The 15,929-nt window shown below is 31.6% G+C and overlaps 1 protein-coding gene across 10 annotated transcripts in view; it reads right to left on the bottom strand.

Moving 5' to 3' along the window:
• Positions 1-15,929, bottom strand: part of LOC122407486 (estradiol 17-beta-dehydrogenase 11-like) — a 574,026-nt gene that overhangs the window by 56,631 nt on the left and 501,466 nt on the right. For all 10 annotated transcript variants that reach the window (XM_043413732.1, XM_043413733.1, XM_043413735.1 and 7 more), the window contains 2 exons: positions 11,029-11,111; positions 10,770-10,886 (listed from right to left, as the gene is read on the bottom strand). In XM_043413732.1, coding sequence (XP_043269667.1) covers positions 10,770-10,886; positions 11,029-11,111 — 200 coding nt within the window. The remainder of the gene's footprint in view (positions 1-10,769; positions 10,887-11,028; positions 11,112-15,929) is intronic.

The raw sequence follows: 15,929 nt of genomic DNA, 5'->3' as shown, positions 1-15,929 counted from the left end.
GAATCCAAGAGTGTTGTGTAACGGAAAAAAAAACCGAAAATTGTCAACAACGTTCGGATTGATGGTAAACATATTTAGAAAGGTTAGAGATTTTTTCTATATATATCTTGAGATGTAGTCCGGATTCTGAAACATTAGAAATAAAAATCCATGCCTCCGCCTTTTCTCATCAGCTCTCTCTCTGATTGTATCATCAGACTTGTCGATGTTTGTTATTGCAGAATATCTAAAGACGCGGCATCGTCTTGTAATAAAATAACCCAAAACAGGAATGACGAAAAAGAGCCAGGGACTACAAAAATACAGAAAGGCAGTATAATCGCATTGTCTGTAAACGCATAACAGACTATTCGAAAGTGCTTGATTACAAAATTTCTATTGGCAAATCGAAACTGAGGCAATCAGTTTTTTCATTTTGCATTGGTGGAAATTTTTTCATCAAAAAGACTAAATTGATAATCACGGAGAGTTTTCACTTCAATTCCAACAAAGTAAAATTTAAGTTCGATATAAAATATGTCCGCGTGTGTGTATATGTGTGTATTAGGGTGGTCGTTATTTGGGGTCTTTTAAAACAATGCTTAACCCTCGACCATGCGGGTTGAAGTTTTCCGTTTAAAATACATGGAATTTTTCTGCGTCTGTGGTCACGATTTTACTGTGGGCCTCAATACGTTTGGAAAATCTTGAAATTTTCAGAAATTATTTTACAAGCATGTTGCTATACGGAAAAAATTTTCAAAGCTCCTATCCTTAAAATGTTGTATAGCATCATCATACTAACCCATTAATGCGCAAAACGATATTTTTGGACACACAATTTCAAGTACGCAGTTTTGACTGAAAATCAAAAGAAAAATTCTCCAAAATCTGATATAGGGGGTTTTTGAGGGTGCTCTTTCAGAACCTGGCGTTTATTTTTTAAAATTAAATCAAAATCTTCATTATTTTTGCGTTTTGAATTGGAAAGTCAAAAATTTTGAACGTTTTTTTCCCTCAAATCGATTTCCGTTACTGTTGCTGCACTCAAATAACCATATTAAGGCCAGCAAAGTGTTTTCAATGTCTGACCTTTCCGGAACATTGGTTATAACCAGTATTATAAAAGTATGTATAAATACTTTTTTCTCATTCAGTTTTTCCAAGATGGCGGTTTTTGCAAAACAGCATGTGTGATTTTTTTCCTCGAAAGACTCAACTTAACAGAGAAATGTAACAGAACAAAAAGTGTTGAGAATCATCTAAAGAATACGCCTGATTTTTTTCTAAAATTTTCCAGCTATTTATGTATTTTTCAATTTCGATTAATTTTGTAAAATTTTTAAAGTTCTGAAAAGAGTCACAAGCATTCTTCGGATGATTCTAAGCAATTTTTGTTATATAATTTTTTTGTAAAGTTGAAACTTTTTGAAAAAAAAATTATTTTCCATCGAATAATAGATAGGTTCATAATTTTCTTCTTAAAAAGTTTCAACTTAAAAAAAAAAAATTATATAACAAAAATTGTTTAGAATCATCCAAAGAATGTGAATCTTTTCAAAGCTTTTAAATATTTTAAAAATTTATCGAAATTGAAAAATACAAAAATAGCTAGAAAATTTTTGAAAAAAATCACACGTATTCTTTAGAAGATTCTCAATACTTTTTGTTCTGGAACATTTCTTTGTTATGTCAAGACTTTCGAGAAAAAAAATCATACAGATTTTCATCATACTGTTTTGCAAAAGCCGCCATTATGCAAAACTGAATAATTAATGAATTAAGCAAAAACTGAATAAGAAAAAAAAAAAAACTTATAGTGATGCTATACAACATTTTAAGGGTAGGAGTTTTGAAAATTTTTTTCGTGTAGCAACATGCTTGTAAAACAATTTATGGAAATTTCAAGATTTTCCAAATGTATTGAGGCCCACAGTATAATCGTGACCACAAACGCAGAAAAATTCCATGTATTATGAACAGAAAACTTCAACCCCATGGTCGAGAGTTGAGTATTGTTCTACAAATCTGACAAAATTACAGCATTACTTTTTATGTATTTCGAACCAATTTAGGGGGCGAAAAGGGTAAAATAAATTTGATCCCAAATAACTACCACCCTAGTGGGTATTAAAATACCTAAAACAACTTGCATGCATAATAAAACGATTTTTATTTTCAAAAAAACTGATTCGGCTTGAGGAGGTCACCCCCCATGGCAGCCGCATTTTTTGGGGTTTCCTCGATTTTTTGCGACGAGAAAAAAACATAGACTTAAAATTTAAAGAGTTTATTCATTGGTATTTAAACTTTATGATAGAATTTTTTAACTCTGATGTCTCGAGTTAATTCCATGTAAAATTAATCCACAGGATCCCATATGCTTCTCCATGGTGTCCACGATTCCCGGGGGTCCCGTTTATCTGCGATCAAAAAACCGAGGAGCGTTTTGATTTGTAAAGCAGTGGGCTATTGCCTGAACTAAAATCATACAGAAATATCGAAATTGAAGGATTATTGAGCTATCCAACATTTTGAAAAATTTAAATAAGGTTCTTCTAAACGGAAAAATCCTTCAATGTTTAATATTTCTGTATAATTTTAATTCAGGTGATAACCACTGCTTTACTAATCCAAACGCTCCTTGGTTTTTTGATCTCAGATAAACCGATCCCCTGGAATCGTGGAGAATATGAAGAAACATATGGGTTCCTGTGGAGTAGCTTTACACCGAATCTACCAGAGATATCAGAGTTAAAAAATTCTACCATCGAGTTGAAATACCATTGAATAAACCCTTTAAATTTCAAAAGTCTATGTTTTTTTTTCTTTGCCGCAAGAAAATTGCGAAAAAACCCTACAAAATTCGGCCGCTATGCGGGGTGACCCCCTATGTTGGATTTAATTATTCCAATCGACCAATATCGCGTTATCTTGAAAAAAGATTCGAGTGCCTTAGTCATTGAAATCCTGTCGTTATTTAACGACATTGAAATTTATTATTCGTTGTAATTTTTTGAGTTTTTAAATAAATTAGCCGTAATTTGATTAAAAAATTTTTGTTTCCCTTTTTTTGATATCTCTTTTGATGAGACAGGGAATAATTTTAATTAAAAAATTTTTCAATAAATGTGTTTTCGCAAGTACACTCTGATGGGTGATAATATGATCATTACATCTGAACGGTAGTCTCAGTGAATAAACCCTACATATATGTTACTCATACATGTAGTGTGCATTTCTTGGTACGAACAAAAAATGAATTAACAATAACAGAATGTCATCTATATTGTGCCCTAACATGAAGAATTTGATTTTCCAATATCCTGTAAAATTTTTTCAAGTTCACAGTGCACAAAAAGTAGTCAAATCAAACCATAAGTAACAGCACGAAGGCTGTTAAAAAATTGGAGACAAGTACATTTATGTTTGATGTCACCTGGACAGTAGTCTCAATGAAACCCTATGTGACACTCATGTAGTTCAAAACACAAATGCACGATGATTTATAAGAAGTTGTTCGATCTGTTCTCTCGAAACTTGCTTCAAATGAGCAATTCATTACGAAAGGTTATAAAAAAAAACCATTTCAAACGCAATGAATAAAAAAATGAATCTGTTAAATCATGGTAATGCGTGAAAAACGTTTGGTTCAAAGGAACAAAACGTGGTCAAATAAATGCAAAAGTGACGAGTACATCGGATGACGAGTGAAAAAAATTCAAAACATAATGGTATGTAAAAAAAATTACGAAACCAACTGTAAATAATTTCAACAAAACAATTAAGAAAAGCTTTCACAAATCATGAAAAAATATTATATTAAAAAAAATACAAATCTGTAATTATATTGTAAAGGAAAAAAAAAAAATTTAAATAGGACGTGAGAAATTCATTCTTACAGGAAGCACCCGGAACTTGAGAAAGTTCAAGTGAATCAAAAAAGTTACCATCTGAGTTATGTGCAGCACTACAATTTATGGCATCAATCGGAGGATAAGTATTTTATTAGTATATAATACATAATTTTTCACAATATGAAATTGTTCTGAGAAACGTTCCAATCCAAAAAAAAATCGCATCGAAGGTAAAAGTCATTTGTTACTCTATGGTGGCAGAGACTTACTTAGAAGAAAATCGATTCTTCTCAGACTTTCAGGATCCCCTGGTATTCACAATATTCGACGTCGATTTCGTATCGGTACTAATTATGTTTAAATATGTGCTAAAAGTACTTGTCCGGCCCGGACTGATCCGGATAGAGGCTTTACATTCCGATATATCGAAAATTTTTTTTTAAGAAAGGGTATACTACAGAACAATTCGAAAAAATCTTTACAAATCTTGACAAAACGTTATATTAAAAAAAAACTAATCTGCATCTATTTTTTAAAATGTCAAAAGAATCAAATAACAAGTAAAAAATAACAAACCGAAAAATCGCCCTTGAAATCATTTTGGAAACCGATGTCTCATTCTTCTTATTTGATTCGAACAGAAAAATCAATTGAAAAAAATTCCATCCAATTTACGTGCAGCACTAAAATTTATGATATCAATCGGTGGACAAGTATTTTATTAGTGACTTCAAATTTTGACATTATTGAATTGTTCTAAGAAGCTTTCAAATCCAAAAGAATCACATGCAAGCTAGTCATTTCTTACTCTATGGTGGCAGAGACTTATAAGAAAATCGATTCTTCTCAGACTTTCAGGATCCTCTGGTATTATTCACAAAATTCGACGTCGATTGGATCGATACAAATTATGTTTAAATATGTGTTAAAAGTACTTGTCCGGCCCATCACTATTCATTCAATAAAGAATCAATCATAAAAAAACGAAATGGCACGGCAGAATCTTGTTAAAAGTTTGTTGAAATGCGATTCATTATTAATTTAATGTTCTTAATAATAGTATAGATTAGTTCTTATTCCGAATGGAACTCGTTCGCTGGAAGAATAAGTGGGAAGTAAAAATTGCCGTCATCGAATGTAAACTGCAGAGTTATTTTGGAAGCTTGAACATATACATTATGTACAATTTTTTTCATTTATCGATGCACAAGAATATCCCTTCTATATTGCGAAATAATTTGTTTCCGTTCTTTATTAAATTAGTGCAATTAAGTAAAAATTACTTGAAGATAATTCTCTCAATTCTATCTGCATGCATGAATACTTGTGATCCATCAGTTCTAGACAAGCCCTGACTTTTATTTGGATAAACAATTTAATTGGAAAGTGATGGGCCGGACAAGTACTTTTAACACATATTTAAACATAATTTGTATCGATCCAATCGACGTCGAATTTTGTGAATAATACCAGAGGATCCTGAAAGTCTGAGAAGAATCGATTTTCTTATAAGTCTCTGCCACCATAGAGTAAGAAATGACTAGCTTGCATGTGATTCTTTTGGATTTGAAAGCTTCTTAGAACATATCAATAATGTCAATATTTGAAGTCACTAATAAAATACTTGTCCACCGATTGATATCATAAATTTTAGTGCTGCACGTAAATTGGATGGAATTTTTTTCAATTGATTTTTCTGTTCGAATCAAATAAGAAGGATGAGGCATCGGTTTGCATAATGATTTCAAACGCGATTTTTCGGTTTTTTATATTTTACTTGTTATTTGATTTTTTTGAACTTTAAAAAATAGATACAGGATATTTTTTTTTTAAACATAATGTTTTTTCTAGATTTGTGAAATTTTTTTCGAATTGTACTGTAGTTTTTTTTATGAAATAATGTTTTTTACAATTAAAAAAAAATTTTGTTTAAAGTTTTATTTATGGGTGAAATTATCAGCAAACGGGGGACCATCAATGTACTTGTCCCAACCTTTTTTTTCCCTAGGGGAAGTTTATGGTTTGATATCACGTCTTTTTTCTCAAAAGATCCTTATTTATGTTCAGATGACTATAAGATTTTAGTTTAAATTTCTATGAATTGTTTATAATTTTCGGCGTATAACGTTGGTTTTCACGAAAAAGACCTATTTTTCGTCGAAATTGTACTGAAAATATTTCGATAGAGGTTTATTCTTGGACTTTGGTGATTTTTCTCCTTGTCTTCTAATATGTTTCGTCCATTGGGAACTCAAGAGCATGGAGCAATGCGTATTGCGGGCTGAGATATGATTTTCGGCTGATAACGTTAGGAAAAAGAAAGGAAAAGAGGAAAGATAGATCAAATTCAAGACACAACAAATCCAACAGAATTGGCCCTTTTTAAATGTTGCTTTGCATTCTGAATCTAGACATTTTCGTGTCATTCAAAACGTGTCCCCGATGAAATATATTTCCAAAGTTTGCAAGTGCCCGCTGAGATCCAATTATCTACAGTTTGATAGTTGCTGAAAAAAAGCACCCGGAAACATTTATTATGTCAGAACTCAAAGAAGCAAAAAAAACTGAGTGTACTTAATTCAACAGAGCAACGGAATTCAAAGACGTTTAAGGTATCTGCATTGGTTTTGGAGAAAAACAATTTCAGGAGAATTCAGGAATGACTTTAAAAGTTTAAAAACTCAGAATAAAATAGAAAACGGAAAATTTAGGAATTTAGAAAAGCTGAAGACGTATGTGATGAATTTTTGAGATTACATGTTACGGTTGGAGTAAAAAATTTAAATGATTGGCACACATGCTGCGACACAAAAATATGAAAGTTTGGAGGTATTCGCTTCATACCGCAGTAATACAAACTTCAATAGTATTTAAAAAGAAATACTTTAAAACTTGCTAAACCAAGTTCTATTACTCATTCTCATAATCAAATATAAGGGGTGATACTTAACACACATATTTATGCGCAGAAATTTCAGAGTTCGCAGGTATCTGCTGTGATTCAATGTATCTGCACAATAAATTTTGAAGACAGCAATTTAAAATCTATCCATAAATGAGCAACTAAAGACTTCTGTGATGAGTTTTTTACTTCACATATATGTTACAGTTAGTGTTATAAAGTAAAAATGAGTGGCACAGTATATCTATTTTATAATTCGCAGATTTTTGCTGTATTTCAATAATCCAAATCTATAGTATTATAGAGAAAAGTTGGCAAAAGTCATGATGTTACGTTGAAATGACATAGCGAACATTGTATTCAGAAATTCTGTATGTTCCCATGGATGTTAGCAGGCATTATATTTGATCGCATCCAAAACTGAGCAACTGTAGATTTAGCGTAATGAATCTTTTCACTAATAATTCCACATTTGTAATTTGCAAAGTGGGAATACTCAACATACATGTCATTTCATAAGTATTGTTGTCAAAATTTGTGTTTGCCTACTGCATTCCAAAGATTCGACTTTTCATATGATCAGCAAACAAAGCATACAAAGACTTTTTGGAATAAGTTTCAAAATTTGTTACTCGACAGACCAGGTGGAAAAAGAATAACTACACTTATATCAAGACCAGAAACTGTTTTGAGAATCTGATGTACAAATTGTGAGATTGATGATCATAGCTGAAAACCTCTTGAATCACGTTACCACAATCAGCATGAAGAAATAGTAGAAAATCATAGGACACATATTAGGCAATCAATTAATGATCCGTATCGATCCGCTGCAAACCAATGGAGTGAAAACAAGGATCAGAGAGGGCAGAGCCAAACTGAATATGAAGCAAAATATGGGAAACATGAGAAATAAATTAGAAAACATTTATTCAATTAAAGTTTACAACATCATTCTAACAGTTCTGTGGGTTTCAGTTGTATTTATTCATATATATAACCTGACGCCTTCATATATATAACCTAGCCACTGACGATATATTTACACTGGACAATATTTCTCGCACTGTGATTAAATTGAAAGATTATTTTAGTTAACGCTTATTTCCAGTCGAGCAAAATAATGAAATCTTGAAAAATTTTCGTTGACATATGCATCGCGCATTTTTTATATCCTTTTTCGCACACATATCACAGACTACATTTACGCGGCCGCTTTGATACTGGTTTAGTATATCACAAAATTTAACGAAATAAATAGTAATATGCACTTCGTTAGCAGATGACGAAAATTATTTTTAGTTATCCCGCACGCACTTGATAACATCATAACCCCAAACGTCAACATGACGTGAAACTTCGGCTGGTGACTTTCGAGCTCTCGGCATGTGACGTCAGTCCGCGACACCGCCGCGAAGTTAGACCGAGGGACATGAGGCCTTTGATGGTATTATATACAGACATGTCAAATTTCTAAATGTGTTAGTAACTTTTGCATAATCTTGAGCCTGTGCAAAGTTTTTTCTCAGCAATTACGCTACTGATCGGGTTGGTTTCGGGCTCATTCGAAAGAGATTTTGAAATTTAGTCTCCAAACTAATTTTCGCCTAACAAAACATCTCTTGAGCTCTGCAATTCTAGAAAATGACATGCCAGTTTTACCTCCACCACCGCGAATCGTTTTATTCAGAGAAAAGATAGTCTCGGCGAGAGCCTCAGGCCAGCAGACGACAGGGCTGTCAATGTACTTGTCCCGAGACTCTACCGAGTCTCTTGATAGTAATACACTAGGGAATCACTTTTCATCGAATTTCAAGAAATGCCCGTGTCGCACTCATTTTTTAATGTTGATTTCAACAAAGTGCAATTGTGTACATGACCATAAAAAAACGAAATTGTACAGACGAATCTGCTCGAAAATTTATTGAATTGTGATTTATTATCAGCTGAATATCTTCAGTAATAGAATAGATTAGTTGCTATAACGAATAAAATTCGTTTGAAGAAGAAAATGTGTAGTAAAAATTGCCGTCATTTCAATATAAACTGGGGAGTTAATATAGAGGCTGGACAATGCTTATCGTGCGAAGGATACTTTTTCATAAATACGCAATAATATCTCTTGGATATTACAGAAAAATTTGTTTGCATTTTTTTTATAATGAATGCAATTAAGTTAAAATCTCTTGGAGGTAATTTTTTAAATTCCCTCTGTTTCCCTCTGTACGCATAGATGTGATCCATCAGATCTAGAAGAGCCCTGATTTTTATTTGAATGAGCAATTTGAATGAAAAGTGATGGGCCGGACAAGTACTTTTAGCACATATTTAAACATAATTTGTACCGATAAGAAATCGACGTCGAATATTGTGAATACCAGGGGATCCTGAAAGTCTGAGAAGAATCGATTTTCTTCTAAGTAAGTCTCTGCCACCATAGAGTAACAAATGACTTTTACCTTCGATGCGATTTTTTTTTGGATTGGAACGTTTTTCAGAACAATTTCATATTCTGAAAAATTATGTATTATATACTAATAAAATACTTATCCTCCGATTGATGCCATAAATTGTAGTGCTGCACATAACTCAGATGGTAACTTTTTTGATTCACTTGAACTTTCTCAAGTTCCGGGTGCTTCCTGTAAGAATGAATTTCTCACGTCCTATTTAAATTTTTTTTTTTCCTTTACAATATAATTACAGATTTGTATTTTTTTTAATATAATATTTTTTCATGATTTGTGAAAGCTTTTCTTAATTGTTTTGTTGAAATTATTTACAGTTGGTTTCGTAATTTTTTTTACATACCATTATGTTTTGAATTTTTTTCACTCGTCATCCGATGTACTCGTCACTTTTGCATTTATTTGATGCCCTTTTCTGAACATATGTAAAGTTGAAACTTAAAAAAAAAAAAATATTTTTCATCGCATAATAAATAGGTTCATAATTTTTTCCTCAAAAGTTTTCGACTTTACAAAAAAATTTTATCCAACAAAAAATGTTTAGAATCATCCAAAGAATACGTGAGGATTGGTTCAGAATTTTTTAAATTTTCAAGAAAATATCAAAATAGAATAATACAAAAATTGCTCGAAAATTTTTGAAAAACATCACACATAGTCTTCAGATGATTCTTAATTCTTTTTGATATATAAAATTTTTTCGGTAAGTTGATACGTTTCGAAAAAAAAATCATGAAAATTTATATCATGGTGTTTTGCAAATATTGTCATCTAGAAAAAACTGAGTGAGAAAAAAGAGTTCATAACTAGTATTCAGGAAAAGTCAGACATTAAGGACACCTTTGCTGGCCATAATATAGTTATTCGGGTGGAGCAACAATAACGAATTTCGATATGAGAGAAAAGAAACGACAAAAATTCTTGTCTTTTTAATTAAAAACGTAAAAATAAGGAAGATTTTGAGTCAATTTTACAAAATAAATGCTAAATTCTTACGTGGCACCCTCAAAAACCCCCTTAAATCGATTTTAAGAAATTTTTTTCACGTTCCTCAGTTTAAACTGGGTACTTGAAATTGCGGGTCCAAAATTATCGTTTTACGCATTAATGGGATAGTATGGTGATGTTATAAAACATCTTGAGTGTAGAAGTTTTTGAAATTTTTTCGGTGTAACAACATGCTTGCAGAGTAATTTCTGAAAGTTCTAAGATATTCCAAATATATTTAGATCCACAATAAAATAGTGACCACAAACGCGGAAAAATCGCATATATTTTAAACGGAAACTTTAATCTCCGTGGTCAAGGGTTAAGTACTATTTTGAAAATCTTAAAAAATTATAGCATTACTTTTTATGTATTTTATACCAATTTAAGGGGTAGAAAGGGTGAAATAATTTTTTATCCCAAATAACGACCACTCCTTATATCTACAGTCAAAAACAGATTGATGAAGCTGTTTATTGATATTAGAATTGAGTTCATCTTGAGCTTCAATCAGTAGAATATTTAAAATAAAATTCCGTAGTGATATTTTCATGCATATCAATAAGAATATTTTACCATTTAGCGGCTAGCAGACCTTGAAGATAGCTCGGGAGGATGGCAATTTTCTCATTACACCGCATAGCCGTAATAACCCTGTCAGCGACCTCGTTTGGGCTTAAAGTCGGCACAAACCTAAGTTCAAAAATGATTCCCCGTCTATTAAACCGATTGAGTACACATTTCATTGGTGTAAAGTAACCAAAATAATTGATCACTAATTCATTTAATATTTGCAATGAGTGACGGATATGTTATTTACCATCATATACTATACCTTGATTGAACTTCCTCGAACATTCCTGTACTGCGAATAAAGTAGGGACATACTACTGTAGTATTTATGTTGTATCCTTCAGCCTATAGTGGAATAAAAATGGTATTAATAAATAGCATACGACGATTTTCAGTTGAATTCAGCAATGAGAACATTGAATAACCGGTAAGTACTCGAATATTACGATGTATAGTGCAACATTAAAATGTGAAAAAAAACTCCATAATGAAAATTATAATTTTCATTATGGAGTTTTTATTTATTTATTTTTTTGTATCGATCCAATCGACGTCGAATTTTGTGAATAATACCAGAGGATCCTGAAAGTTTGAGAAGAATTGATTTTCTTATAAGTCTCTGCCACCATAGAGTAACATATGACTAGCTTTCATGTGATTTTTTTGGATTTAAAAGCTTCTTAGAAGAATTTAATAATGTCAAAATTTGGAGTTACTAATAAAATATTTGTCCATCGATTGATATCACAAATTTTAATGCTGCACGTAATTCAAGTGGTAACTTTTTTCAATTCATTAGAAAATACTTGGCCTCGAATTAATATAACCCCTAGGAAAAAAAAGGTTGGGACAAGTACATTGATGGTCCCTCGTTTGCTAATAAATCCATCCATAAAAAAACTTTAAAAAAAATTTTCTTTAAAAATTGTCAAAAAAATTATTTTATAAAAAAAAATACAGTACAATTCGAAAAAAATTTCACAAATCTAGAAAAAACATTATGTTTAAAAAAAAAATATCCTGTATCTATTTTTTAAAGTTCAAAAAAATCAAATAACAAGTAAAATATAAAAAACCGAAAAATCGCGTTTGAAATCATTATGCAAACCGATGCCTCATCCTTCTTATTTGATTCGAACAGCTAAATCAATTGAAAAAAATTCCATCTAATTTACGTGCAGCATTAAAATTTATTATATCAATTCGAGGCCAAGTATTTTCTAATGAATTGAAAAAAGTTACCACTTGAATTACGTACAGCACTAAAATTTATGATATCAATCAGTGGACAAGTATTTTATTAGTAACTCCAAATTTTGACATTATTAAAATGTTCTAAGAAGCTTTTAAATCCAAAAAAAATTACATGAAAGCTAGTCATTCGTTACTCTATGGTGGCAAAGACTTATAAGAAAATCGATTTTTCTCAGACTTTCAGGATCCTTTGGTATTATTCACAAAATTCAACGTCGATTGGATCGATACAAATTATGTTTAAATATGTGTTAAAAGTACTTGTCCGGCCCATCACTTTCCGTTTAAATTGTTTATCCAAATAAAAATCAGGGCTTGTCTAGAACTGATGGTTCACAAGTCACAAGTATTCATGCAGAGGGAATTGAGAGAATTATCTTCACGTAATTTTTACTTAGTTGCACTAATTTAATAAAAAACGGAAACAAATTATTCTGCAATATACAAGGGATTTTATTCTGCATCGATAAATGAAACAAATTGTATATAATATATATGTTCAAGCTTCCAAAATAACTCTCCAGTTTATATTCAATGATGTCAATTTTTACTTCCTACTTATTCTTCCAGCGAACGAATTCCATACGGACTAAGAACTAACCTCTACTGTTATTAAAAGCATTAAACTAATAATGAATCGCATTTCAACAAATTTTTAACCAGATTCTGCCGTACAATTTCATTTTTTTATGATTGATTTTTTATTGAATGAATAGTGATGGGCCGGACAAGTACTTTTAACACATATTTAAACATAATTTGTATCGATCCAATCGACGTTGAATTTTGTGAATAATACCAAAGGATCCTGAAAGTCTGAGAAAAATCGATTTTCTTATAAGTCTTTGCCACCATAGAGTAACGAATGACTAGCTTTCATGTAATTTTTTTTGGATTTAAAAGCTTCTTAGAACATTTTAATAATGTCAAAATTTGGAGTTACTAATAAAATACTTGTCCACTGATTGATATCATAAATTTTAGTGCTGTACGTAATTCAAGTGGTAACTTTTTTCAATTCATTAGAAAATACTTGGCCTCGAATTGATATAATAAATTTTAATGCTGCACGTAAATTAGATGGAATTTTTTTCAATTGATTTAGCTGTTCGAATCAAATAAGAAGGATGAGGCATCGGTTTGCATAATGATTTCAAACGCGATTTTTCGGTTTTTTATATTTTACTTGTTATTTGATTTTTTTGAACTTTAAAAAATAGATACAGGATATTTTTTTTTTAAACATAATGTTTTTTCTAGATTTGTGAAATTTTTTTCGAATTGTACTGTATTTTTTTTTATAAAATAATTTTTTTGACAATTTTTAAAGAAAATTTTTTTTAAAGTTTTTTTATGGATGGATTTATTAGCAAACGAGGGACCATCAATGTACTTGTCCCAACCTTTTTTTTCCTAGGGGAAGTTTATGGTTTGATATCACGTATTTTTTCTCTAAAGTTCCTTAAATGTACTTGTCCCGAGACTCTACCGAGTCTCTTGATTTATGTTCAGTTGACTATAGGATTTTAGTTTAAATTTCTACGAATTATTTATGATTTTCAGCTTATAACGTTGGTTTTCACGAAAAAAGACCTATTTTTCGTCAAAATAGTACTGAAAATATTTCGTCACAGGTCTGTCCTTGGACTTTGAGGATTTTTTTCCATGTACTCTAATGTGTTTTATCAATTAGGAATCAAAGAGCACGGTCGAAAGCGGGTTGGAGGCTGCGATATGATTTTCGGCTTATATCGTTAGTTTCCACAAAAAAAAAGACCTATTTTTCGTCAAAAATGTACTGCAAATATTTCGTCACAGGTCTGTTCTTGGACTTTGGCAATTTTTTTTCTTTAACTCTAATATGTTTTGTCAATTAGGAACCCAAGAGCACGGTGGAAAGCAGGTTGGAGGCCGAGATGTTTTTCGGCTTGTAACTTTGGTTTCCACGAAAATAGACCTATTTTTCGTAAAAATTGTATTGGAACTATTTCGATAGAGGTTTGTTCTTGGACTTTGGTGATTTTTCTCCTTGTCTTCTAATATGTTTCGTCCATTGGGAACTCAAGAGCATGGAGCAATGCGTGTTGCGGCCCGAGATGTGATTTTCAGCTTATAACGTTAGAAAAAAGAAAGGAAAAGAGGAAAGATAGATCAAATTCAAGACTCAACAAATCCAACAGAATTGGCCATTTTTAAATGTCGCTTTTGCATTCTGCATCTAGACATTTTCGTGTCTTCCAAAACGTACCCCCGACGAAATATATTTCCAAAGTTTGCAAGTGGCCGCTGCGATCCTATTATCTACAGTTTGATAGTTGCCGAAAAAAGGCACCTGGAAACATTTATTATGTTAGAACTCAAAGAAGCAAAAAAAACTGAGCGTACTTAATTCAACAGAGCAACGGAATTCAAAGACGTTTAAGGTACCTGCATTGGTTGTGGAGGTAAACAATTTAATTTCAGGATAATTTAGAAATAAATTTAGAAATTCAGAAATTCAGCATAGAATTTAGAAAAAGGAAAATTAAGTTAATTAGTAAAGCTGAAGACTTTTGGGATGAATTTTTGAGATTATATGTTACGGTTGGAGTAAAAAATTTAAATGATGGGCACACATGCTGCGACACAAACATATGAAAGTTTGCAGGTATTCGCTCCATACCGCAGTATTGGCACACATGCTGCGCCACAAAAATATGAAAGTTTGAAGGTTTTCGCTCCATACCACAGTAATACATTTTCAATACTATTTGAAAAGAAACACCTTAAAACTTGCTGAACCAAGTTCCATTACATATTACCATAATCAAAGATAAGGGGTGATCCGTAGCATATATATCTATCCACAGAAATTTCAGAGTTCGCAGGTATCTGCTGCGGTTCAATGTATCTGCGCAATGAGCTTCGAAAACAGCAATTTCAAATCTATCCATAAATGAGCAACTGAAGACTTTTATAATCAATTTTTTACTTCATATATATGTTACGGTTAGAGTCAAAATGTAAAATGAATGGCACAGTATATAAATTGTATAGTTTGCAGATTTTCGCTGTATTTCAATGATCCGAATCTACAGCATTGTCAAAAGTCATGATGTCCCATTAAAATGACATAGCGCACATTGCATTCAGAAATTCTGTAAGTTTCTGGGGATGTTGGTAGGCATTATATTTGATCACATCCAAAACTGAGCAACTGTAGACTTATCGGAATGAATTTTTTTTATAATAATTCCATATTTGTAGTTAGTTTCCAAATTTATCACTCGACAGACCTAATGGGAAAAGAATAACTACCCAGTATACCAAGACCAGAAAATTTTTTGAAAATCTGATTTACAAAATGTGCAATTCAAGATTATGGTTAGAAACCTCTCGAATCATGTTACCACAATCATCATGAAGAAGGAGTAGAAAATCATAGGACACATATTAGGGAACGAATTAATAATATGAATCGATCCGCTGCAAACTGATGGGGTGGAAACAAGGATCGGAGAGGGCAGAGCCAAACTGAATATCAAGCAAAATATGGGAATGTATATATGTAATGTTGACACAAGAAATAAATTAGAAAACATTTATTCAAGTAAAGTTTCTAATATCATTCTAACAGTTCCGTGTTTTTGTTCTATTTATTCGTATGTATAACCTATTTACACATGATATATAACCACGCCAGTGACGATATATTCGCACTGGACAATATTTTGTAATCTGGTTTAATTGAAGGATTATTTCAGTCAACACTTATTTCCAATCGAACGAAATAATGAAATCTTGAAAAGTTTCGTTGACATATGCATCGCGCATTTTTTATATTCTTTTTCACACACACATCACAGACTACATTTACGCGGCCGCTTTGATACCGGTTTAATATATCATAAATTTTAACAAAATAAATAG

The sequence above is a fragment of the Venturia canescens genome, chromosome 3 (assembly GCF_019457755.1).
Source record: "Venturia canescens isolate UGA chromosome 3, ASM1945775v1, whole genome shotgun sequence".
In the NCBI taxonomy this organism is placed as follows: domain Eukaryota; kingdom Metazoa; phylum Arthropoda; class Insecta; order Hymenoptera; family Ichneumonidae; genus Venturia; species Venturia canescens.
This window is presented reverse-complemented; position numbering and strand designations above follow the sequence as displayed.